Consider the following 26165-nt stretch of genomic DNA (forward strand, 5'->3'; position numbering starts at 1 on the left):
GTACCTTTAGTCCACCCGCAGAAGCATTTTAGAGTTAAAACTTTGCAGGGGTGGGGAGGAAGCAAAACCAAAAAAGCCAAATGTTTTTAGATCCTCTGTAGCTAAAGTGTCTTCAGATGCTTTTTGTTTATTGATTTCTGTTACTATGATCTTTCTCTGTGAGATGTGGCATACTAGAAAGCAGAAAGAAAAGGAACTTCTTGTCTGCTATTTTTTTTTTCTGCCCTGTGCTCCTGACAGCCTCTCTGCCAGCCATGGCAGTTTACATCTTATCTTAGTGACATATCCTGGTTATGTGTGTTGTGTGCGAGGGCTTAGCATTCCGTTGCTTTTTGCTTAATAAATTAAAGACTCTGAAGGAGTAACACTGTAATACTTGACCATATAAGGGGGTGGCTGTTGTTTTAGTTCTGCTCCTTGCACAATATGCGGTTCAAGCCTTTTAAGGAAAAGCGGTGCAGACAGAGTGAAAACATCCAGAAGCAGAGCATCCATTTCACATTATACTTGGTGCCAGTGCTGGTGCTGTCATTGGTACTGCTGTGAATTTCTTACAGGCTATTGGTGTTGCGTAGTTAAAAAGGAGAGACTTACAGATGAGACTGAAGAAAAAGGTTAAAACCATTTAGTTCATGGCTCCTGCATCTTGAGAAATAGCAAGAATGAAGAGGAAACTGACCAAAGGTGAGCTAAATTAGACTTCCAAAGTTGAGAAATGAAGTAACAAACACCTCTTCAGCATCAACAAGAAGAGACCACAGAAAGAACAAGTGGAAACGTCATGCAGTGAGAACGGGATGGGACTCAGTGACTGAAAAGGCAATGAATATTGTTTCTAGATTTTCAGTAAAATTAAAAAAAAATTCTTTACAAAAGAAATTTGACTGTTGGAGAGGGAATGAGATAACTAATGCAAATGATGAGATGGAAAAGAAACTGTGGCAGCATGATAGGAGTTCAATCCTAAATGTCAGCTTAGTACTCCAAAAGAATGAACCCATTAAATTTTAGGTCTGGTTGCAAGTACACTTAAGTAAGCCCATCAAGGCAAAGACCATACTATATAGTTAGAGAATAGCAAAAGCGGGATCTCTAATAAAGGAATGGAAAAATTGATGTAGGCAAACATAAGTCAGTTGTTTTGATCTCAGAAGTGTCCAGAGTGTTACAAAAATTTTGAAGCATCTTATGCAGTAAAATATCAAATAAAACGCATTTGTATGCTGAGGTTGGACTGTGTGAAGACTCTTATTTTCAGCTAGAGAAATTATTTTCTTGGTAAATCAGATGCAGATCGTTGCTTGAGATGTTTTTTAGTCTTTGTCTGAAGAAAGACTACAGAAGTAGGAAGAAAAATTGTTTTTCCTAGTTTCAGTCAAACCATAGTCTTGTCTTTAAAATAAAATATACTTCAGGCCTTATATCAAATGAGGCTTTTATCAGCTGGAGATTAGATAACACAGTCTACTTCAGTGGCTAAGTAGAGATTTAGAAGACCCAGTGTGAAACGTTTTTCTTCTACAGCCAGTAACTCTGAAAGAAACCATTACAGAGGTCTGATCTCTTGTGAAATGCTGCTACCATACACTAACCTTTAGTGGCCCCCATGTCTGTCCCACAAATTCCTTCATTTCCTGTTTGTTAGGGTCTGAGAGTGCTTACCCTTCTGCTGAATCAGGCTCATTGCTCTCTAAATTACTGCACCTTGTCTACTTCACATTGGCTCCACAGAGAGGAGTAGGATTGAAAAAAAATGTGTCCATGGAACACCAGTCCCAGTCTGTGTTTTGAAGCCTGCCCACCCAGGTGTCTGTAAGCATCTTTCACATGTGCAGCTGATACCTACAGGTGGCGGAAGACAAGAGAGACAAGGACATGCAATAGCTGCTTCTTTAGTGATTCTGTCATTAATATCTCTTTCTTCCTCCAAGTTAAGACACCAGAATGAACGTGATGCTGCAGTTTACCCTAGCCAGCATTTCAGCTACAATGCAGAACTCTAGCCAGACATTTACAACAGTTCATGAGAGATGTCAAAGGAAGCCCTTCTCCCAGTGCTGTGACCTTTATCTTTGTGGTGAGCAGGCACCATGACTTTGGCAGGATAATTTTGTTTGATTGACCGATCTATTCTCAGTTGTAAAAGCTCCACTGGGCACAAGAAAGTCAGCTTGCTGCAGGCCATTTGTTGTGTCTGAGTGATGTGTATTCATCAGGTCTTTTTGTGGCATTGTAGAGAATAGGTTGGAGCAAAATTCCCTCTGGCTTTCATTGATGTAAGTCAGGGTAATTCTGCTGAAGTCAGTGGTGTTTTGCTAGTGCAAAACCAGGGTGACTGGGGGATACCCTCAAGGACCACTTTGCTTTATTAGCTGACCTGTGAAAAATAGTCTATTGTCTCCACTGAAAACTGAAAGAAAGGTATCACAAGGATATTCCTTTGACCCTTTTAAATAAAAGAACATTTTTATTTCAATGGTATGTTATCTTTTTACACAGTTTAAATAGGATAATATTTTTACTGTAATTCCAAGGAAAATCATTTGGGCTATCAAGAGTCCTGTACCCTCTGTTTTCCTAGTTAGGTGACATGCATATGGCTATGAAGTATAAGGAAGAACATCTGGGATATTCAGATGTGCAGCTGTACAATTGTCCAGTTGCCTGGTGTCAAACAAGTAAGTTTTCCACATTAGTCTGTTAAGGCTTTCAGGAGCAATTCTAGAATTAGCTTTTAATATTTTTTTTCTCACAGGAAATTTTCAAAAATCCTGATCTTCATTATGAAGATTATTATTATGTTCATTATTACCTTTATTATGAACTGGCCAGCTCATGCTTTGGTGAGACTTATTGTAGAGTTGAAGAATTGGCTTAACAGTTCTGTGTTGGTAATAAACTCTCCAATAATTCTGTTTTCTAGTGATAAAATAACTCAGACTGCTTCTCATGGTTGTGTTGTATGTGTTCTCCTTGTGTTTTAATAAAAAGTGGAGGTCAGTGTAGGTAGTGTGGGGCTAGCTCTTCAAAATAAAAATGAGAGTGAAGTTGTACAGTATGAGGGTAAATTTAACTATATAACCTTACAATAATTTATATTCTTATTTTAGCTCATTTTATTATCTTCTTATTTAAAAACAGCTGCTCCTGCTTTTTTAAATTCACAAAATACAGTTTTAAGTAATGTGTGAAATTGCAAAAAATACAGTCCACTCTTCTTTGATTTTTTTTTCTCCTTAATTAGTATTTCAGCATACTGGGAACATAAATACTTTTCGCTCTAATATGGGCCCTTTGTTTTAGGTCCAAGTGTAAATACCCCGTTTCCCAGTCTAGCAAGAGCTATTTAGTGCTACATGGAGACAGAAGAAGCTTTATTGTGTAATCTCATTGATGTAGTGAGCACTTAGGCTGAAAGAAGGCAAGCAAGAATACTGTTTGAAGTCTGTCCTATTAAATGTCTGAGGTGACAAGACCCAGAATATCCATGGTTTGTTGTATTCCTTCTACATAGTTCATACTCATGGAACATATAAACACAGGTATATCAACTGTGTGGTTAGACATAAATAGAATACCTTTACTTCAAATAGACTATTCACATGGCATATTTTTTACCAATTTTTATTTTGAATTGCTCTGGAAGTATATTCCATCCATCGAGTCAGGCCTTTTGACAGCTAACACCTTCACCCAGAGGACTTGGAGACAGCAGTATTGCCCTTACAGGAGCACTACTGCATCAGTGTCTTGATGACGGTGCATTATACATATATATAAGGACATATAAAATTTACTCTGGTGAGTGAGACCTCTGCAAGATATAAACTCTTTGCAGCACCAGTTCCAAAACTCACTTTCTGAGAGAAGTAATATATTGTCTGACCAGGAGACAGTATCTTTCAAGCTTGTCATGAAGTCTTATGCTGCATTTGGTAGTGTTAGAAATCTTCAGTGGTACATAGAAAATAATTTCTGAGTCTTGGTCCACAAGGGATGCTATCCTTTTGTCTCAGCTGGCACTTTCTTAAAAAAAAACCTGGCTACTTGGTGTAGCAGTGACTGAAAGCTCTGATTTTGTCTACAGGAAAGCAGACTGGTGAATGTAAAGTGAAAAAAAAGTTTTGTAAATTAAGATACTTTTTTTTTCACTTTCTCTGGACTAAAATCATGTCGGTCGTATTTCTTGTTTAGAAAGATGTAGATGTAGGAGCATTAAAAATCCCTCCCCCTTCCCACATTTAATCTTGGTTTTCCCTGGCTTTGAAGATCTAGTAATTTCCCAGTTACAGAATATTGGTTTCCTTCCTCTGTGGGTATTTTCCTGTAGTTTGCATTATTTGTTTGATCTGATGCTGCACATTATTTCTCTGAGTCTGCAGGTTGGAGGATTTTTTGCATCTACCTCTGGGAACTGGGAACTCCTCTCATGTTTCCTGGGGTGATCATTCACCTTAAATGTCTATAGGTTGCAGAAAGGCACATTCTGCATTTATGGAGACTTCCAGTGATGATTCTTTATTTCAGTAAAATGGCAATAAAAAAAAGAGTATGCTTAATTTTCATTGTGCTCCTACTTACTTACTCTGTTAAAGCCTTAAGAGTCAAGAAAAAAAAAATATTGCAAGGAGCAATCTGTCATATTTCACTATAAACTTTTTATGTATATGTTTATATGTATATTATGTTTGTTTGTTTGTTTGTTTGAAAGGCTTAGTTTAAAGTAAGCCAAATGCCAACAGAATCAACATCTGTATTTTCAGTGATAGCCTAGTGCATAGAAATCTTTGAAAACCATACAGCCCCTGGAAACCTTTGGTGTTGGTCAAGACAGGTCCATCCAAGGCTATTTGTCCCCAGGCTAGAGGAATACAGAAAGTGAAAGGGAGAGGATTTCCTTCTCCAAAAACAGTACGAGGATATGGGAACATTTCTGCAAGCAAAGGTATTTCTGCTGTATTGTTAGGCTACCTCAAGAGAATTGGTTTTGCTCTTCCAGCATGTTAGCCGTTGTTTTCTGGTTGATTGTTTTCTACTTTTTGGCTCTACAGTCCTGTTCCCAGCCTGCAGTTACTGTCACACAGAGATTAAATCCTTTTATGTTCTTGATTTTTTGCAGAGCCAGCCAGAAACCTGTTCAGCTCTGCACTGTATAACCTCTCTTATTGCAGCAGCATTCGTAAGGGCCAATACTATACCTAGTGCTGTATAAACACAAGGAGGTATACACTTGCCTCTACCTCTAAACTAGAGACGTGAAAACTGAGTTTAGGATTAAACATTATGATAATATTTTTTTCTCCAGGCACCTCTTTTGCTCTTTTCAAATAAGTATCAGCAATTCTTACTCTATTTAATTTAAAAAGCCCTCTTTTTAGATGTAATGTATAAGTACAAAAATGAACACCTAAGCTGAATAGGAGAAGACTTAGATAGCAATGGATATGTATTATGTAAAAAAAAAGTGGATTTGGAGACTTAATACCAGTGCTGATTAATAATTTCAAGATTTCAGAGAGAATACTTAAGGGCTGAACTGCCATTTAGGTACATTTATGTACCAGGTTTTGAAAGGGTCAGTATTTGCATATTTGGACAGTCCATCCCACCTACCTTACGCGCCTACTTCAAGACAGAGTGATGGACCATCTGAAAACAGGTGTTCCTCCATTCATCAGAGAGGTGACTGCTTTCGCCTTGTAACTTCTGGGTGGATTGTTTTAAGCATGTTGAATCCTGCTTTGATTGATCTGCTTTGCCTGGGTTTGACTGCAGTTAAAATTATGTAAATTGTCTCACGTCAAGTATTCTTCTGTGTGGGTGGAATTTAGGAAATGTTTGTTAGGTGTGATTGTTGCAGCAATCCTAGGGAGATCATAAGGTCCCTTTTAGCCAGTCAGATTACTTGACTATATCTCAAGTCTTATTTTTCATATTAAAAAACAGTTGTCTCTGAAAGTCATAGGCAGACAATGAAAACAAGCAAATACAATTAGAAACTAGAAGAATGATAATATTCATTCTGCGTAAATCCCAGCTTGGTAGTGGGTTCCTTAGAGGATTTGGTTTTTTTATCCTTCTTGTTTTTCAGTCCAATAAAGGATTTTTTCATTAGAGTTTATAACAGGAATAATTACCAGTTAACAGCCCGGGGAAGGGAAAGCACATCCAGCTTATATGGTGGTTTATTTTGGTTCTTGAAAATACTGACAGGTCAGACAGCTAGTGGGAGTATTTCATCTAGGTGCATCAGAGGAGACAGGGAAAGTAAGTTCAGACTCAGGCTGAGACTGGGAAAGTGTTTTTAGAGGAGATGCTGCATCTTGGAAACATTCCTGTATTGTCTTGGCTTTGAACACATGAACACAAGTAAAAACGTCTTTCAGGCGTATCGGTGTTGGCCATCTGTGTTTTGAAAAGGAAGGTACTTCAACATGGTACTTTAACTTTCTTAAAATATTAGTGTAACAAAACTGTGTGTATCTAGATGTAACTCTTGCTTGCTCAGTAACAAGAGAAAGATACTGGTAAAGCCTATAGAGCTGAAGTCCTACGTATTCCAAAATACTGCACTTAGTGTATAAACATACCTGGGTTTTGGTTGAAGTCAGTTTCTGAGACAAGGATCAGTTTTGAATGGTGCTGTTCATCTGTTCTGTTTTTTTTTAATTTATAGCCCAGATGTCAGGAGGTGTAGCAAGACCTAGAATATTCTGCAACTGATCTCAGGCCGTGTGTAGAAAAAGCACTGTCTTAATCGTGTGTTGTTTTATTGTGTATTTTCCAGAGTAGCAAAAGTAATGAAGGTTCCTGTGTATGAGACACCTTCAGGCTGGAGATATTTTTCCAATCTCATGGACTCTGGACGTTGCTCGCTTTGTGGAGAGGAAAGCTTTGGCACTGGTAAGTAATACATAATCAAAAATTTCCGCAGACCTTTAATTACAACTTTTAATTTTCCTGGGTGCCTCAAGTCAAAGCCAGAAGAATCAGCAAATTAACTCTGTCTTGTGCTGGAACAGAGAACTGTCAGTTGTTCACATCTTGAGGGTCTTCTTGCAACTCTGGTGTCCGGTACCTTGAGGTATGAAAAATGCAGAAGATGGACATTCAGAAGCCATAGGCAATCTTATCACTGCCCAGACAGCTTTTGGAGGTGCCCTGCACTCTCTTCTGACTTGAACATAATGCAGAAAGGTCTCACTGTAATAGTCTTTTCACAGACTGCAACAGCATTTGGAGGGATTTTGCCTGTATGGAAAAACCACATGGTTTTTCCTAATGTGATTCAGTGTACAAAGTATGAGGATTGGTATGTCTTATGGTATGTCTAATCAAACCTGTTGCAGGCATCCCTTTTTGAAACATCATAATTACTCAAAACTCTGATAAAATCGTCATTAGAAGAAATTCAGTTACATGTCAGCATCTGTGTTTTCCCTAACTATTTCTCCTTTATCTGTCCCAAGAACCAGTCAAACAATAGAATGCAGAATGAAAGACAAATTTGAGCCCACATGAATTCAGAACGGACAGGAAGCATTAGAGCAAACAAAATACGTAGTCTGTCAATCTGCACAAACGTGGTTTTGGTTTATGAGAAAAAATGTATACATTTTACAGTGTTTCTTTTTTTCTTTCCTGGATTCTGGCACAGAAATTATTTCTTCTTTTTATTTATTAGTAGGGTTATGTTACAAGTGTTTTTGAATGAGCACATATCAGAATAACTTAACCATTTGCCTGGCTAATAATTTATTCTGTAGTTTGAGTTCCATGGAGTTCTTTATTTTGGTGTATAATTCGTTGGCTACAGCTTTTCATAGAAAAGAATTTATCATGCAGTGAAACTTGGTGACAAATTTCATTTTGCTTTGATTGAGTTAAGTCATTAAGTTTGTTGGTTGAGGTCAATTAGAGCAGAATGCTGCTTTTTTTAAAATGAGGATACCTTTAAGCCATAGACATGCCACTTTATGTGTTAGCCTGTCATTAACTGTCTGTAAGTATCAGAATGGACTATGATGGAAGAACCAAAAATGTGTTGGATTTCTTTGGGTATCTATCTGTAAAAAGTAAGAGAATTTAAATTAATAATGAATGTTTATTTTCTTTCTGTGGTGAATGGGAACCAATGTCCCATGATTAGCAACCTGGATGCCTTGGCTTAATTGCTGTGAGTGGCACAGATTTCTATTGCCTTGAATGTATCTTTTGAATAGTTTTTTTCAAAGGGTGTTCTGCAAGGTCACTGAGTGAGTTCTAACTTGGAGAGAGGGGCAGGAATATCTTGTACCTTTCAGAATGTACTACCATTTGTTGTAGTGTGTTCTTAGACTGTGTCTCCGTTTGCCCATGAAAGGTCTGGACTGGGGAGTTCTCAACTCTCACTGCTTTTTGATCCTTTTTCACCAGGACAGTTGTGTACTCCTTCCCTCTAAATATTGAAGTTCCTCCTGCCCTTCCAAAACCAGATATTTTCACGAAACTTGGGTGGGTCTTGAGACATCAGTATGACCTCATTAGCACACAAATTATTTGGAAGACACTCCCGCCTTCATCATCATGCTGAAGAAAGCGAAGTGTGGGTTTTGACTGGAAGGAGCTTGTAGGAGTTTGATAGTGAGTTCCCATAGGCAGAAGTACATCTGGGTACCTTAGCCCAGAGTGCAGCATCTCCTACTGCATGCAGTTCTATCTGTAGAAGTATGTAAAGCAAGCAGGGATGGCCTCTATGTGCCATATGCCATGACAAACCACTGCCTTGGGCCTGTTTCTGCTTGGGAGGTAAGGCTTCTAGACCATCTTCATCTAGTGATGCCGAGTAAGACTTTTACAGATGCTTTCTGTCTCAGGGAGAAGGGAAGAATCTTTGGTTGCTTAGTAGAAGCCTTGTCTGCTTTGAGGAGACTTGTCATTAAAATTTTGTGATGCAGTTATAAAAAAAGCCAAACACCAAATTTCCCTGGCACAATTGAGAAGGCACATTCAGGTCTTGCTAAGCAGGCTGTCCCAAGCATTGGTTGACTTTAGCCCAGCAGATCGGATATACAGGAATCAAGAGAAGTGGTTTCAGGGCTTGATCTACTGCAACACTGAGGGCATTGTGGTCTGTGTTGGCCTAACTTTATTACCCTGAGTATCAGATGGTTGTTGAAGTTGGGAAAGAGGGACAGATGTCTCATAGAGTTCAAGGAAGGGCCTCTGGAATTTGTCTGTTCTCCTAGGCCATATAATTTCTCTAACTTCTCTCTGTTCTTGCACTTGATTTTTTTCCTTTGTTTGTATCCTTCTTCAGGGCCCTGAAACAATTGCATTTTGTACTATAGCAAAATCTTCCCAATTTTGCAGCTTCTGTCTCTTGACCTCACACCAGTCTCTGCATTCCTAGCGCTCTGTGTGTTCCTGCCTTAATCTGGTTCTCCTGTCCTATCATTGATCCTTCAGATTCATGATAAATTCTGTTTCTTGTGAATTCTAAGGGTGCTTGAACAACATATTGCTGACCAGCATGGAGAGCTGCTCTACAGCAATATTTAATCTGTGCATCCCGGTAAGTTCTGGTCAGATGAGCTTTGTTGTACCTGCAGCACTTCAGTGTAGAAAGCGTCCTGACCTCCCATTTAAGCCAATGCCGTCTAAAGGCTAATCTGAACCCTCAGGATTCAATCCCATGGGCATCCAGACATCTTGAGCACTGGGTTTAAATTCCTCAGTGCGTGTGTAGTTGCTGTGTAAATGAATTGTGACAGTGCCTATAGGGCAATTATGAAATGACTGTGGTGCCTGAAGTTTGTTTTTCTCCCTGCTTCAGTTTCCTTATCATCTTTCAATTCAATGCAGCTGTCTGAAAATGTCTCATATGCCAGCAGGTTTATTTGTAAAACACAGTCTGGTCTGTAGATGACCAATACCTTAGCGATGTGAGCTGTTTTTAGCGATAAATATTTACCTTATTGCGAATCTTTTAGTAATGTCCTAAGCTGCCTGACTCTCACAGGTTTCTGCCAGTATAGGGCATTTAAATCAATTTTACAGCTTTCCCCTCAATCACATCTATTTAGGGAACTGAAACTTGGCACTTCTTTAGCTTTCAGCACGGAATATTTAAAAAAATGTAGCATATAGCTGATCAGAGTGGGAAACATGCTGTTCTGTGTAAGAGAAAGGGGTTTTACAGCTCCAAATTCTATCATCAAACTGACTGAACAGCAGTGGAGACCAACGGCTTGTGTACCAAGATAATCCAGCCTAGCTGGAATTTCCAAATAATACAGAGCCCTCGTTTTATAACATAAGGGATTTTGCTCTGGCAAGTAAATAAAAGCAAATTTTCTGCTATAAAAGGACAAAAGATTTTGAAAACATCTCATAGGACTGTGTTTCCCAGACTTGTTTTCTGGCAGCTGATCTTGGAGCTCAACCAACGCTTCAAAAACTTCTTCCATTTTTGTAGCAGTGCAGGGAGCTTGTCAGATGAGGTTAGTAGCTTTCTGGTTCTATGACTAATGCCCAGGACACAGTTCAGAGAAGAGCGTCAGCAGTAGCAATTAGTTTCTAAATTTCATCAGCAAACTATTAAGCAGGATTAGGAGAACTGTGTGGCTGATTTATCTTTCTGCAGTTTAAGACACGTCAGTATTGCACATCTTTCATAAATATGCATGCTTCATCTCTGAATTTCTGGATGCTATTAACATCAGCTGCCTTCTCCTGCAAGATTATGTGGAAGAAGAACTAGTGGAGAATATAAAAATGTGCTGCTGCTGAAATGAATGAAAGCCTTAAAAGAGCTGTTTGGTAGTATCTGTTACAGTAACACAAATCTAAAATAATCTAATTAACTTGAATAAAGGAACAGATCAGAATGTGCCTAGATCTCCATTTGCCTAAAATATTGTCAAGTTTCAGATTGCTGGATGATAAATTTTTAAGACTAAAAGTGTGTGCAAACAAAAATACTTACTGTGACTTTGTATACTCACTTCAGTCAGGTTTTTGTTTTAAAATCACATTTACAGAACACAATATGCTAGACAGATACGACTAATTTAGGGAAAAGCAATTACATTTTCTTCATGCGTATGACCCTCAGGGCTCACTGTCTCTATCAGAATTGGAAATCTCAGATACAGAATAAGTTAGACATGAAAAGACAGCCTGCATGCCCAACAGCTTTCCAATATCAGAAAAATCATAATATGAACGTTTTTGTGTGATCTGACTTTGTTTCTCAGGCTGCTGCCTCTCAAGACTTCAGTTTAAGCATGTTTAAGCTGAGTGCTTCTTTATGAATGGGAACATGCTCTGAGAGTTTTTCCCAGATTGTTTACTCTGAGTCTGGCCATAGCAGTTGACCGTTGCAGTAGTAAAAAATAACTTTTGCTACTGTTATGTGGAGAAATATGTGACAAATTAACTTAAAAACAAGTTGTCGAAGTAGTTGCACTTATTGTAATTTCCCTTACTGATGACAAATTAAATATAATGGGATAATCAGAAAAATATTTGTTGATTCCTCTGTTCTGTTGTCTCTTTCTGCTTCAGCTCCTTAAACAGAGTCCGGAATTCATTAGTGCCTTGGATGTTTCAATTAAAAGTATCACTGAGAATTTTCCTGAGATTGCTGAGAGCCCTCAGCAAGCCAGGAGGACTACTAGTATTGCAATCCGTAGAAATCCATAGTTGCAAGGCACCTTTTACTGGATCTCTTTGCACAGGACAGCTCTGCCTCTGCAGATCCACAGCAGCAGATACTGGATCTATAAAGCAAAGAAGAATGATGTTAGCTGAACTGAGGCAGCACAACGAGCTCCCTCCCTAGAGTTTCTACCATGTGAGCTGGGCAGTAAGTGAGAGAGAGAGAGCAGACACCTACAGACAACCATAAAGTAGGTGAAAAACAGAGCTGACTAACAGAATTGCAGTAATAGATTTTAATTTGCTAAAAGAAAGAAGGGCAATAAATAGAACAACATATATGCATATAGTAACACAGTTGATGGATATGCTGGTGAAATAAAAGAGGGGAAATAAAGAAGTTGTGAGAAATCCCAGTTGTTAATTTTCCTCCTGTCAAGAATAACGACCTGAGACACTTCTTGGGCACACAGGATTATTGTCTCTGTACTCACATCAGGCTAGTGTTTTTAATCAGTGACTGTCGATGCTGGAACAGTTGGGTTGTTTCCAGCTTTTTCATCCAGACTTTTTCTTCTGGATTACTTTTTTCTAATGCTTCCTCTTTCCAGAGAAGCAACAATCTGTATATCCTCCTGAAGGACACACAAGGACATAGCACGTGTCAAAGCTACTAAATGGATCAGAAGAATGATACATGTGTATACTCATCCCTCTTCACAGAGACTTACGAGCTTAAGCCATTCCAGAACAAGGCTCAGAGCACAACAGAGATCTTTCCAAAAATTCTTGTGTCCATGTGTCACTGGACCATTTTGGTTCAATGAAACACACTCGAAGTGTTTGTTAAATCAAAACTCATCTCTTCCTTGGTGTTCAGTTCAGGCCGTTGCAGAGATGTCATGATGTATACCATTTTGCTGAATGAATGCTGTGCCTTTCACTGCATGATTTGTTGGCCTGCAGTCAAGAGTGTTACACAACAGGAGAATAAATGATCATTTGGATTGGAACAAATTGCTGAGGTGTTTAGCTCAATACCATGTCTCCACTTCTTGCTGGTGTCTGTTGAGGCACTTAAGCTGTTTAAGTTGCTGGTAATATCAGCAACAGAGATGACTTTTTAGGTGAAATTGAATTTTTCAGTGCTAAGGGTGAATGGCTGAAAGGAGAGGCAGGCAGGTTGAGAAGGAAAGGAGCAGCCATGGTGAGGTGAGCTTGCTGTTCCCAGGGCCCTGCCCAGCCCCCTGGGGCTCCCCCACCCTGCCCAGGGCCCAGGACCCGTGTCAGCCCCTGGGGCTGTCAGCCCCCTGCCCCAGGGATGCTGCAGCAGGGCTGGTCTCCAGCTCACCACAGCCCTGCCCTGCCCAGCCATGGGCCCCTCTGAGTCAGGCCTACCCATGGTTCCACATCCTGGCCTGGCCTCAGCCCATCCCCATCCTCAGGGAGGTGCCCAATGCCTGGGCTGGGACTGCCCCCGTGCCCCAGGCTGCCCTGCTCCTGGCTGGGGGTGGGATGGGCCCTGGCTGCTGGGCCCTGCCCAGAAGGAGCCTGGGGGAGCCCCTGGTGATCCCAGCCCCAGGGAGCCCCCAGCCCCTCTGGTGACATGACGCCTTTCCCTACTGCTACCAGAGGAGCAATGGGCGCTGGTGGGAAGTGACAGCTTTGTTCTAGGTCTCTCTTGGTGGCAGCAGCAGAAACCTGCACCATTATCTGGGAACAGACTCTTGGCTACAGTAACAATGATCATGACCATGCCGTCTGCTATGCCTATCAGTAAGCTGACTTTGTTATCCATAGGCCATATTGCTAGTGTTTCTGTGGAAGGAATCCTTCAGCTGATGTAGCGTGTTATGGCAACAAGGGAGTAGAAAAGGTGAGGACCTGATTGTCCAAAGGGCTGACTTCCTGTGGAAGGACATTTGTTTTCCTTTCTTATCTGAAGCTATTTGCAAAGCTGTGAGAACTCATAAATAACCCTGCCCTTTTTCTTCTGATTAGTTGGCACTCCAAGCTTTCACAGCACCCGGGACCCTGGAGCAGGGAACAGGGTGAGCTGTCCCTCTTCCTACAGCAACTCCTCGAGGACTAGCCCATAGCTCTGGCTGTTGTAATAGACTGCCCTTGTTGCCGAGAGCTCACAGATTACAGATCAAGGCAGATAAAAAGTGGCAGAAAGGGAGTATTCTTACTATCATGACAGCTACTTTACAAATGCAGAGGAACGTTACCTTCTGCCTCAGCTCTTATATCCGTCTACAGTGTTCAATGACCTTGTTTTCTGCATTACCTAACTCATAGGCACAAACATAATCTTCATGTAAGTTTTTCCTCCTCACAAGTCTTCAGTAATCATTCCTATACAACTCCGATATTGTGCTGAAATACTAATTTGCTGAGTTAACTCAGTGGTAGTTAACTTACTTAATGTTAGATTTAGGGTGTTGGAGGTCTACACCCCCAGGGTTGAACGTAACACAAGAAGCGTAAGTGGTAGGCAGAGCTCTGGCAGGCCTAGGATGGTGGGCTTTTAGCAAATGTGTATGAGTAGCAGCTGCTACCGTGACTGTTGCTCTCTCCCAAGAAGAGGGACTGCAAGTCCAATGCAGCAGCAGTGGCTGGAAGACAGATGTCAAGAATGAACCCTAGGAATCACAGTGGCTCTCTACATGTCATGCTGTTTTCCTTATATGTCTTTAATTTTCTGTTGACAGTCTTTCACAGGATTAGCAGCTTCAGTGCATCAATTTATATCATGGGAACCATGTCCTCTGCCAGTAACAGAACACAGCCGTTTTGACAGATGACTCTGTAGACCTTGCAGGCTGTTAGGTAAAACCACAGCACTCCAAAGCACTCTTGCTGCTGAAGGATTTTTGTGTTTGAGAAAGGAGAGTATTTCATAAAACAGGTTTTCAACCTAAGACTTTTTAGATTCCTCTCTGAAGGATTTTGCTAAGTATCTTCTAAGGGCACAGATAGCCCAACTGGTTGCCTCTCTGATCAGTAGTTAATTCATGGAGGAAACAAAACCTGTGAATTGCTGCACTTGCTTTGTACTTAGGGTTTCAATAGTGTGCAAATAGACAGAAAATTATAAGGTTGTAGCTAACAAACTTCAACCAAATCTAGTATTATTATGCCAGAGCAATGGCCACATATTTGATGCCTCTTCAAGTTTCTTGAGTCTATTGGCTTATGTAGTCGTCATCGGTATCTACTGAGTGTCAGCTGTCTTGGATCTTTGTGTTAATTCTCATGCATGTGTCCTTGTGATTTTTTGGTAGTCTGGGTTAGATACATATTGCCTCAAAACCTTGTTCTGAATTATCCAAAACGAGAGGGTATTTGCTGAGATGACCAAGAACCTTCCCATGATACAATCTTTTGTTAGAAAATACTGATTTTATTGAAACTTTTTGCTGATTGATACATTCCAGTTTTAACAGGCATAGCTTAGCTTCATAGAAATATTTCTGGTTAAGTTACGTTACACGTCTGTGGCAGAGCAGCCTGTTACTCCAAGTTGGCATTTTGGTTTTGGACACAGGAAGTGCAAGATCAAGTCTGTGCTCTTTTGAATTCAGATAATAGACTTGAAATTGTGTCTCCCATATCTGAGAGTATGTGCTAAATCCTGTGGGGTATTCCAAAATCATTCTTAGTCTTCATTGTTGGATCAAATTCTCTGTTCATAAATATAAACCTAGGAAGCGATTTAGATTAGAATATCCAAACTTCTTTACCACTGAGAGGTATGGACAAATATAGAAAGGGGGACAACTGCTATTCTCTGTTTTGGGATTTCTTTTCCAGAAACATTTTTTCGTGTTCTCGTTTTTTGTCCTGATGGGAGGTCATGAACATTCTGAAAATCTTCTTTTTTCATGGAATGGGAAAATTCTTTCTCTGCAGCTTGACAGATGAACATCTGCAGAGATAAGGAGATGCTGTTGAACTTGACTCACATAACTCATGACATTCTGGTTCATGGCCAGGGGTTTGCATATCTAGCCCAGTTCTGGGAAACAGTACCAGAGGTGTGAAAATATCCTGTATTTCAGTGAGCAAGGAATCATGACTAAAAATGTTTTCCTGCTACTACCATTTCTATTCAAGTACTTGTACATCTTTTTATTTAATCTTAGGAGTACAGACTTTGTCATATATAAATAAATCACATTTTAAACATTAGTTCTGCTTGTCCATCTGGAATATATCAGAGTTGCTGAGATTAGTACTGTTGATTACTGTTATGTGACATACAAAGTTAAATGAGACATTTGTGCAGCCTCTTTACTTTGTTCTCCAATTTGCAGTGATACCAAATAATGTGTTTACATGTCTCTTTAGGGTCTGATCACCTTCGAGAGAAAGATGGGCTATGGGCTGTGCTAGTTTGGCTTTCAATCCTAGCAGCTCGAAAACAGAGCGTGGAGGAGATTGTCAGGGATCACTGGACAAAATTTGGCCGGCACTACTACTGCAGGTGAGAAGAATGAGGAAACGGCACAGGAAGTTACGCAGTTGATGTGCAACCATGGCTTGTTGAGCTGCACTCAGTTGCTTCTTAGGTGTGCATTTGCTGTATCCACAGAATGAAAATCTGCCACAGATTGCCACTGTACTGTAGGCAGGTTTTTTCTGATAAGTAAGTGTCAGCAGAAGTTATTTACTTACTAAAGGAGCAGCATGTATATGTCACTTCTAGTATATGAGTAATTGAATTTTCTGATATCGAATGGCAGAAAGATTTGAATTATTTACTTGTGGAATCTGGAGGCATAGCTCATTATATGGTGTTGAAAAAAAATCAAAATCTCAGTAAGTTTTACTCCTGCATTTGTTCCTGTGTGTGCTTCCACGTGGCAGTGTTCTAGTGAGAACTGGAACTATGTTTACTTTTAATTCAGGAGAACTCCTCCAAAGATCTGAACATTTACTCATTTTTCTTAAGGTCTCAAAAGAGTGAATTCTAACTGTTGTTTACATGTTAGCTTCTGCCTCTTTCTCCCAGAATAGTCTTCATCCAGAGGAGTTTACATATGCGTAAGGTCTTTTGCTCACAGCTGTTCCTCAGAACCTGTAGCAAAGTTTTCTCTATTTCACTTGGCTGTTGAGCACTGCACTGATTGTGTCCTCAATCTTGGAAAGCTAGCTGTGTATCGATGACATTTTCTATGCTACTTTAGAAACCGTGCATTTTCTAAATTATTTCTGTTGGCTCAGAGTCAGGTGGCCAGTGTAGAACTGTGGTGCACACACATAATGGCCAGATTGAACAGGGCTTGCATGCGTTGCTGGTTTAATTTGTAATCAGTACTTCAGTGGTCCACCTCTTATTTTTGAAGTAAGCAGTAAATTGCTAATTGTGAGTATGTTGAGTTCTGCGAAAGCAGAACTACTTTCTCAGCTGTAGGGGACTTATTTCTTGGTTCTGCTTTTTTTTTATATATGTGCAAGGTTTGATTATGAAGCACTGGAACCCAGAACAGCATATTTCATAATGAGAGACTTGGAAGCTTTGATCACTGACAAATCATTCAGCCATCAGCAGTTTGCTGTGGGTAACAATATCTACAGTGTGGAAAGAACAGACAGCTTTGAGTACATAGATCCTGTGGATGGCACTGTGGCCAAAAGACAGGTATGGCTGTAGTGATGGAGTAGCAAAGTTTTGCAACTGTCATATTGTCTCTAACAGTGTTGTTTCTAATGTTCAGCTGGCAAACCTCTCCCTTTATTTATAGGATGATGTTTTCTTTTCTCTGATAGATACTGCATTTTCTACATAAGATAACCTCGGTCTGGATAAGATAAGCCACCTCCGGTTTAGCTTCCACTTGCTATGCATAACTAGAGGCAGTTGTGTCATGACAATGTAGGAGGGGATGGAGTCCCCACTGACAGCAATGCACATGTAGGGAGGGTTCCCTTTCCCGAACAATGCAGAGTGTCATGCAGAACGACAGTCTTTCCGTTTTTTATCTGAAGCCTCCACTTGCTATACATTATAAAAAAAGTTAAAATTTTCTTGCTCTTGGTGACCCACAGGATTTGCATAATTAAAGCACAATATCTGTTGTAGCCAATATGCATGCAGAAGACTTTAGTGAATTGTAGCCTATGTGGGCACATTTGACTTCTTTAGCACAAATGACTGGTTCTGTGTTGCTTCTGGGCTGTGTCTGTAATGAGATACCTTAGCTATTGAGAATTGCAGTTCAAACTGGGCCTTCAGTGTTTTGAAGTTCGTGATGTGCTCAAAACTAGCCATGTACTTTTGCCAGGTGTAAATGTGTGTTCGAACATCTTGAATGTGAGCTATGTCTCATATTAAAATGTATTCTGATTTTATGCTGTTTATTTTTATTGTCCTAGTTTCTCTGGTTTCTAAATTACTTGACCTGACCAGACCCTAACAAATGGTATTACAAGCCATTAAAACTATTGTCATGCCATTCTGCTCAGTCTTTATAGTTTCCATTCATCATTGCATCCAGATAATATAAGCAGCCCACCTGCCACTGAGTGACTCTCTTTCTTTGTGCATATTACTGCTGAAACAAGATATGAGGATATTGTCATATCCAAGTCTACTGGAAAATTACAGGCATGGCAGACTTGTGGCCCTTGTACTTTTGAAAAACAGCTTGTGAATTTTCAGTGCACTTTTCTTTCCCTTGATTTTCTTCCAAAGCCCTTGTCCTAAATTGGAATATAATTGCTAATCATATCACCATGTAACACAAAGAGAGAAATATGACTTGGCCTGTTTTCAGATGGACTCTGAAAGTGAGCCCGTAAAACCAGAAAGCATGTCTTTTCATAGGGAGAAGCACATATTTATTTAGAGTACAGTTCAACCAGTTTGTCTTTTGTCAAGGACACATTCCTAGCTTCATGTGTCTGCAGCTCCGGTGGGATTCTCCAAGCACAATAAAATAAGAGAGAACGTTGATCCGTGCAAATGAAGTAACAGCTCACTACCTCCATTTTCTTGAGGTAGCTTGCCCTTCATGTAAATGCAGATATCTCTTTCTGACTGTCATGATCTTCAAGCAGATATTTCAGCTATGTTTTCAGGAACCTGTTCGAAGTTTTATTCTCCAGTAGGTAGTGGAGGGAGAGTTATATTCAGTGTAAACTGCGCTATGTCTCATGAATGAGAAGCTGGCTATGTGATAATTAGTCAACATTAATAAATAGCAGGTTCAGAAAACAAACACAGCAACAACGAAATAGACAGCAAACAATACACCCAGACTGTAGCTTCTAATTCATTCTGGCTATTGAAATTCATGAATATTGTTTATCACAGTGCAATAATAAGGCATAAAATTAAATGAAGTGTTCTGCTGTTATCGAAGACTGTTTTCATTTTTAAATTGTGATAGCCTTTGTGCACATGAGCACATAACAGAGCTGCTCCTAGGATCCTGCAAGCCAGAAACAGGACCAGTTGTGTTTTTGTGTGAAATTTGAATTAGAAGGATGAGAAGTACAAGTGGGCCATTATAACGGTTAACTTTGAGCTCTTTAATGAAGGGTTCTTACATTCTGAGATTCGCAGTATAAAACTCTGGAGCTTTGTTATGAAAAGTTTGTTAATGCTTTCTCACTCCTTTGTTAGATTTGGGATACAAAGGGCTCTGCATGTAGTCTTGGTGTTTTTGCATTTCAGTTTGAGCAAGAGTCAGGAAACGTGCATTGGAAAACTGGAAATAAGAGATAACTCTCCAGAGATAAGGGAAAAACTCTTCTCTGTTCAGAATGATATTTTAGTTGTGTATCAGCAATAAAGTATTTCCTGTCAGAGTAGTGGGTGTGGCCTGCTATTCCTAGGGGACACTCAAGCGTCCGTAGAGGAGCAAATAAAGATTGTGATAATAGCATGATTTTGGAGTAGAAGTATAGCCATGTGTCTGATACATTAATACTAGGCTAGATTTTCTGCTGGTGTTACTCTCTGCTGTTATACTTTAATAATGTTTTTAGAAATCCTAAGGTATTTGGCTTTAAGTTTGCTGCTTAGTCTTGTTCATGCTAATGTATTATGCTAATTTGTTATTATTTATTTAATTACGAAATTGGTAACTGAAAAAAAAACCCAAACCACTGGAAACCAAACTGCATAGTACAATATGTAGTAGGTTTAGTTTTCTTAGTGGTTCATAGATACTAATCATCAGTAGGCTGTTTAAATGGGTTGTAATGTAAAAGAGAAATCCCTGTGAAGCTCCATCTCCGTTACATCAGCTTCAAAGCCAGTGTGTTAACCATGGAACATAATTTTGCTTCAGAGTTTCCACACAGCTTGTTAATATCCCTTAGCAGGCCGAATTTGCCTAAAATAAATATCTACAGGTGTTCAGTGTGGGAGCTGTACTGAACCTTTTCATCTGCTTCCTCCCAGAAAAAAAATCTGTTCCCATAAGAAAACATTATTCTTGTTAGTGACAAATAGTGTGTCCTGTTTTATTAAAACTGGAAGTTATTCTGTCATGTGGGCTTTTCAGTGTGTTACACTTCTTTCTTTTCCTCTTGTGTCGGTTTACAAGTTCTACATATAAATTTTAATGTTTCATGGAGCTGACACCTTGTATATAATAAATAGCAAATATGTGGCTTTAAATTAACGGAACTTATGTCAGGTGAAAAAATACCATCACAACAAACAGTAAGTAGGCTGCTTGCAATTTCACCAGCTTGCTTTGACCTTGCTGACCAGAAAAGCTCAAAAATGTCAAAAAGGAAAACTTTTATATGTTAGACTGGGTATTCTGTAACAAGCGGGGAAAACCTGCTTGTTTTTTTTACAAAAGATGCAGAGTCACAGGTTATTCTCCAGGCAGTGCTTTTTCGTATTTATTTGGTAACAGTGCTTTTGGCTGGGTTTTTTGGCTTTAACAAATGTTTATAGGTCACAGGTTTTAGATATAATTTCCAGAAAGCAGTGAGGAATACAAAAATTGAATAGCTCTTACTAATTTCTGTGGCCTTCCTGAGTGAAAAGCTTTGTTAGTACTTAAATCACTGTTTCCAAGGGAGAGTCAAAAGTCAGATTTTTTGCTTCTGGGCTCTCTGAAAAATGAGTTAAACTAAATCTCCAGGTGCAAATGTCATGAATTTAAAGGTTGACTTTGACAGTCCAGCTCTAAAGGCCATTGTTTCCCTCACTTATGATATCTCCCTGGCACTTAAGATAATTGTTTTTAAAGAGTACAGCCTTTGTGTCTCTGTAATTCCCTTTTACAGAGTATTTTCAGCTGTATGGCAGGAACCCTAGTTTTACAGACAAGTATTAGCTGTCATCGTGCATGTGTAAAAATCAATACTGTCAGTTGCGCATCCCTGAGAAATGCAAAATGAAGAAAATAATAAGCTCAGAAATAGTACAGTGAACTATCTGAATGCTGGTCGTGTGTCCATATATGTTGCATATACATCCCAAGTGCCATTAACTGTAACATCAAACTGGCTACAGATGCTGTCATTTCGTGGAACACTTTTTTGTCATAAAGTTATGGGAAGATTTATGGGGTGCATTTATGAATCCTTTTTATTCCAAAGACCATAATTAATTGAGTGGTAAGACTTCAGATGTGCTAAACCAAGCAACAATGTGTTACTGTTATTATTGCCAGATAAACATGGAGTATGTGGAAGAGTATTCAAGTGGTCTTGCTAGTCATGTCATTGTGGGTGTTGCTAGGCCTGGCAGGAGCATGTAAAATGACCAACCAGAGCAGCGACAAATGTTCCTTAGCTGCTTCCCAAGATGAGAACCAGCAGGCAAACCACCTCAAGAGTGTACATGGCTATGGTGGATCCTCTTGCACCCCTCCTGGGAAACCTGCATGCTCTATTACCTCTCTGAAATGCCTGTACACCAACGCAAGCAGCATGGGGAATAAACGTGAAGAATTAGAGATCTATGTGCAATCCCAGGGCCATGATCTCATTGCAATTACAAAGACATGGTGTGATAGCTTGCATGACTGGAATGCTGTCATGGATGGCTATGTACTTTTTAGGAAGGACAGGCCAGCAAGGTGAGGAGGTGGAGTTGCTCTTTATGTGAGAGAGCAACTGAAATTTATTGAGCTCTGCCTAGGGGTGGATGAAGAACAAGTTGAGAGCTTATGGGTAAGAATTAATGGGCAGGCTAATATGGGTGACACTGTTGTAGGGGTTTACTCCACGCCACCTGATCAAGAAGAGGAAGTCGATGAGGCCTTCTACAGACAGTTGAAAGTAGCCTCACAATCACAGGCCCTGGTTCTCATGGACGACTTCAACCACCCTGATATCTGCTGGAAAGACAACACAGCTAGGCACCCACAGTCCAGGAGGTTCCTGCAGAGCATTGACGATAACTTTTTGACACAGGTGGTTGAGGAGCCAACAAGGAGAGGTGTGCTGCTGGACCTTGTACTAACAAAGAATCACAGAATCACAGAATCAACCAGGTTGGAAGAGACCTCAGGGATCATCGAGTCCAACCGTTGCCCTGACACCACCCTGTCAACTAGACCATGGCACTAAGTGCCATGTCCAGTCTTTTCTTAAACACATCCAGAGATGGTGACTCCACCACCTCCCTAGGCAGCCCATTCCAATGTCTAATGACCCTTTCTGAAAAGAAATTCTTCCTAATGTCCAACCTGAACCTCCCCTGGCAAAGCTTGAGGCTGTGTCCTCTTGTCCTATTGCTAGTTGCCCGGGAGAAGAGGCCAACTCCCACTTCACTACAACCTCCCTTCAGGTAGTTGTAGACTGCAATAAGGATACCTCTGAGCTTCCTCTTCTCCAGGCTAAACAACCCCAGCTCCCTCAGCCGTTCCTCGTAGGACAGACCCTCCAGACCCTTCACCAGCTTGGTCGCCCTCCTCTGGACTTGCTCCAACACCTCAACATCTTTCTTGAAGTGCGGGGCCCAGAACTGGACACAGAATTCAAGGTGTGGCCTCACCAGTGCCGAGTACAGAGGGACGATCACTTCCCTAGACCGGCTGGCTACACTATTCCTAATAGAGGCCAGGATGCCATTGGCCTTCTTGGCCACCTGGGCACACTGCTGGCTCATGTTTAGCCGGCTGTCGATCAGCACCCCCAGGTCTCTTTCCGCCGGGCCGCTTTCTAACCACTCTTCCCCCAGCCTGTAGCACTGCATGGGGTTGTTGTGGCCAAAGTGTAAGACCCGGCACTTGTTCTTGTTGAACCTCATGCCGTTGATCTCGGCCCATCTATCTAACCTGTCCAAATCCCTCTGTAGGGCCTTCCTACCCTCCAGCAGATCGACACTCCCACCCAGCTTGGTGTCATCTGCAAATTTACTGAGGGTGCACTCAATCCCTACGTCTAGATCATCTATAAAGATATTGAACAGCACCGGCCCCAGAACTGAGCCCTGGGGAACACTGCTAGTGACCGGCTGCCAGTTGGACTTTGCCCCATTCACCACCACTCTCTGGGCTCGGCCATCCAGCCAGTTTTGAACCCATTGAAGAGTCCACCCATCCAAGCCCCGGGCAGCCAGTTTGTCTAGGAGGATGCTGTGGGAGACAGTGTCGAATGCCTTACTGAAGTCTAGATAGACTACATGCACAGCCCTGCCCTCATCTACTAAGCGGGTCACTTGGTCATAGAAGGAGACCAGGTTGGTCGAGCAGGACCTGCCTTTCATGAATCCATGTTGGCTGGCCCCGATGCCCCGATTGTCCTGCATGTGCCGTGTAATGGCACTCAGGATGATCTGTTCCATCACCTTGCCTGGCACCGAGGTCAGGCTGACAGGCCTATAGTTCCCTGGATCGTCCTTCCGGCTCTTCTTGTAGATGAGCGTTACATTTGCTAATTTCCAGTTAGCTGGAACTTCTCCAGTTAACCAGGACTGCTGGTAGATAATAGAGAGTGGTTTGGCAAGTTCATCTGCCAGTTCCTTCATTACTCTGGGATGAATCCCATCCGGGCCCATAGCCTTGTGGGTGTCCAGTTGGCACAGGAGGTCACTAATGGTCTCCTCCTGGATTACGGGAGGTTCACACAGCCCCGCGTCCCTAACTCAGGCTCTGGGGGCCGAGTCTCCTGAGGACAACCGGTCTTGACATTAAAGACCGAGGCAAAGAAGGCATTGAGCACCTCTGCCTTTTCCTCATCCCCTGACACTACACTACCCTCCTCATTCAGCAAGTGGTGGAGGCTCTCCTTAACCCTCCTTTTGCTGTTAATGTATTTGTAGAAGCTTTTTTTGTTGTCTTTGACCGTAGCAGCCAAATCAAGCTCTAACTGAGCTTTGGCCCTTCTAATCTTCTCCCTACACGACCTGGCAACGTCCCTATAGACCTCCCAAGTTACCCGACCCTTCTTCCAGAGCAAGTAGGTTCTCTTTTTTTCCTTAAGTTCTAGCCTAAGTTCTCTGTTTAACGAGACCGGTCTTTTTCCCCGACAACTTTTCTTCCTGCACACCGGGACAGCCTGCTCCTGAATATTTAGCAATTCCCTTTTGAAGCATGTCCAGCCTTCCTGGACTCCTTTGCCCTTCAGGACCGATTGCCAAGGGACTCGGTCCACCAGCCTCTTAAACAGGCTAAAGTCAGCCCGCCGGAAATCTAAGGCAGAAGTTCTACTCTTGCCCCTCCTTACTTCCCCCACTATCGAAAACTCTAACATTTTGTGGTCGCTACTCCCAAGACGGCCACCGACCCTCACATCTCCCACTAGTCCTTCTCTGTTCACAAACAACAGGTCAAGCAGGGCCCCTCCTCTAGTGGGCTCATTTACCACTTGCATGAGGAAGTTGTCCTCCACACATTCGAGGAACCTCCTAGATTGCTTCCTCTCTGCCATGTTGTATTTCCAGCAGACATCCGGCAAGTTGAAGTCGCCCACAAGTACAAGGGCCGGCGACCGGGCGGCTTCTGACAGCCGCTTGTAAAACACCTCGTCCGCCTGCTCGTCCTGGTTGGGTGGTCTATAACAGACTCCCACCGTAATGTCCGCCCTGCCGACCTTCCCCCTGATCTTTACCCATAAACATTCAACCTTGTCATGCTCACCATCTTCCTCAATTTCGACACAGTCCAAGCACTCCCTAACATACAGCGCTACCCCACCGCCTCTCCTGCTTCGCTGTCCTTCTTAAAGAGCCTATAGCCATCCGTGGCAGCACTCCAGTCATGAGAGTCATCCCACCACGTTTCTGTGATGGCAACCACGTCATAACCTTCCTGCTGTACGGTGGCTTCTAGCTCTTCCTGTTTGTTGCCCATACTGCATGGATTGGTGTAAACACACTTAAGCTGGGCTAGCGGCCTTGCCCCCGACGCAGGTCTGTCACCCTGCGTTCATTTGTGGCTGCCCTGGTCTTACCCCCCTCCCCCATCGAACCTAGTTTAAAGACCTCTTGATCAGCCCTGTCAACTTCTGGGCCATAACCCTTTTCCCCTTCTGATTCAGCTGTTCCCCATCCGGCATAAGCAGGCCCAGTGCCATGAAAGCCGCCCTGTGGTCAACAAACCCAAAATCCCACCTACGGCACCAGTCTCTTAGCCACATATTAATCTGTTGTACTTTCATAGTCTTTTCCCTATTTTCACCAAACACCGAAGAAATTGAAGAGTATATCACCTGCGCACCTACCCCCTTCACCAAACGCCCCAGGGCCCTGAAGTCCCTTTTGATAGGCCTGGGACTTCTCTCTTCAATCTCATCCCTACCCACCTGGAATACTAATAGTGGGTAGTAGTCAGAGAGCCTCACCAGTTGAGGAATCCTCCTGGCAACATCCCTTACCCGAGCCCCAGGGAGGCAGCAGACTTCCCTGTGAGTCAGGTCTGGCCTGCATATGGGGCCCTCCGTTCCCCTTATCAGGGAGTCACCTATAACAATTACTTTTCTTTTCTCCTTTTTGGAGCTGGTTGCAACCCTCTTACTCGGTTGCTTCTGTTTACGTAGCCCCGTAGAAGGTCTTTCACCTAGATTCGTGTCTTTCTGACACTCAGGAAGACGCTCAGGCTCCAGCACCTCATACCTATTCTGCAGGGGGAAGTGGGAAGGGGAGGAAGGTCGGGATAGGATTCGCCTACCACCCTGAGCAGGGACCTGCCTCCATTCCCCCCCATCCCCTAGGTCTCCTCCTGCTCCTTGTGGAGGTGGAAGAGGATCCTCCACTACCTGGGGAGCATTAGGCCTGTCCGTTTTCCTCAGGACAGGCAGGGAACAGCACTGCCCGCCAACCTCTTCCTGGGATGCTCTTGTATTCCTTAACCTTTCCACCTCCTCCTTGAGTTGGGCCACCAAGGAGATCAGGTCGTCGACCTGTTCGCACCTCACACAGGTGAGGTCTCCGTTACCCTCGAGTGCCAGGGCCAGGCTCTGGCACTCCCTGCAGCCTGCCACCTGCACCTGCGCATGCTTCTGCGGCAGGTCCTTTTGGGTTGCCATGTCTTTTCTGGCACCCGCAAGGGACTTAGGGCCCCGCTGAGTGGAAACCATACCTGGCTGCCCGCCTACTCTGCTCA

At 41.9% G+C, this 26165-nt stretch overlaps 1 protein-coding gene across 1 annotated transcript in view; it reads left to right on the forward strand.

Annotated features, from left to right (window-relative positions):
- Positions 1-26165, forward strand: part of PGM5 (phosphoglucomutase 5) — an 80484-nt gene that overhangs the window by 39409 nt on the left and 14910 nt on the right. The window contains exons 7-9 of the mRNA XM_068422237.1: positions 6788-6903; positions 15994-16129; positions 17104-17287. Coding sequence (XP_068278338.1) covers positions 6788-6903; positions 15994-16129; positions 17104-17287 — 436 coding nt within the window. The remainder of the gene's footprint in view (positions 1-6787; positions 6904-15993; positions 16130-17103; positions 17288-26165) is intronic.

The sequence above is a fragment of the Nyctibius grandis genome, chromosome Z (genome assembly GCF_013368605.1).
Source record: "Nyctibius grandis isolate bNycGra1 chromosome Z, bNycGra1.pri, whole genome shotgun sequence".
In the NCBI taxonomy this organism is placed as follows: Eukaryota; Metazoa; Chordata; class Aves; order Nyctibiiformes; family Nyctibiidae; genus Nyctibius; species Nyctibius grandis.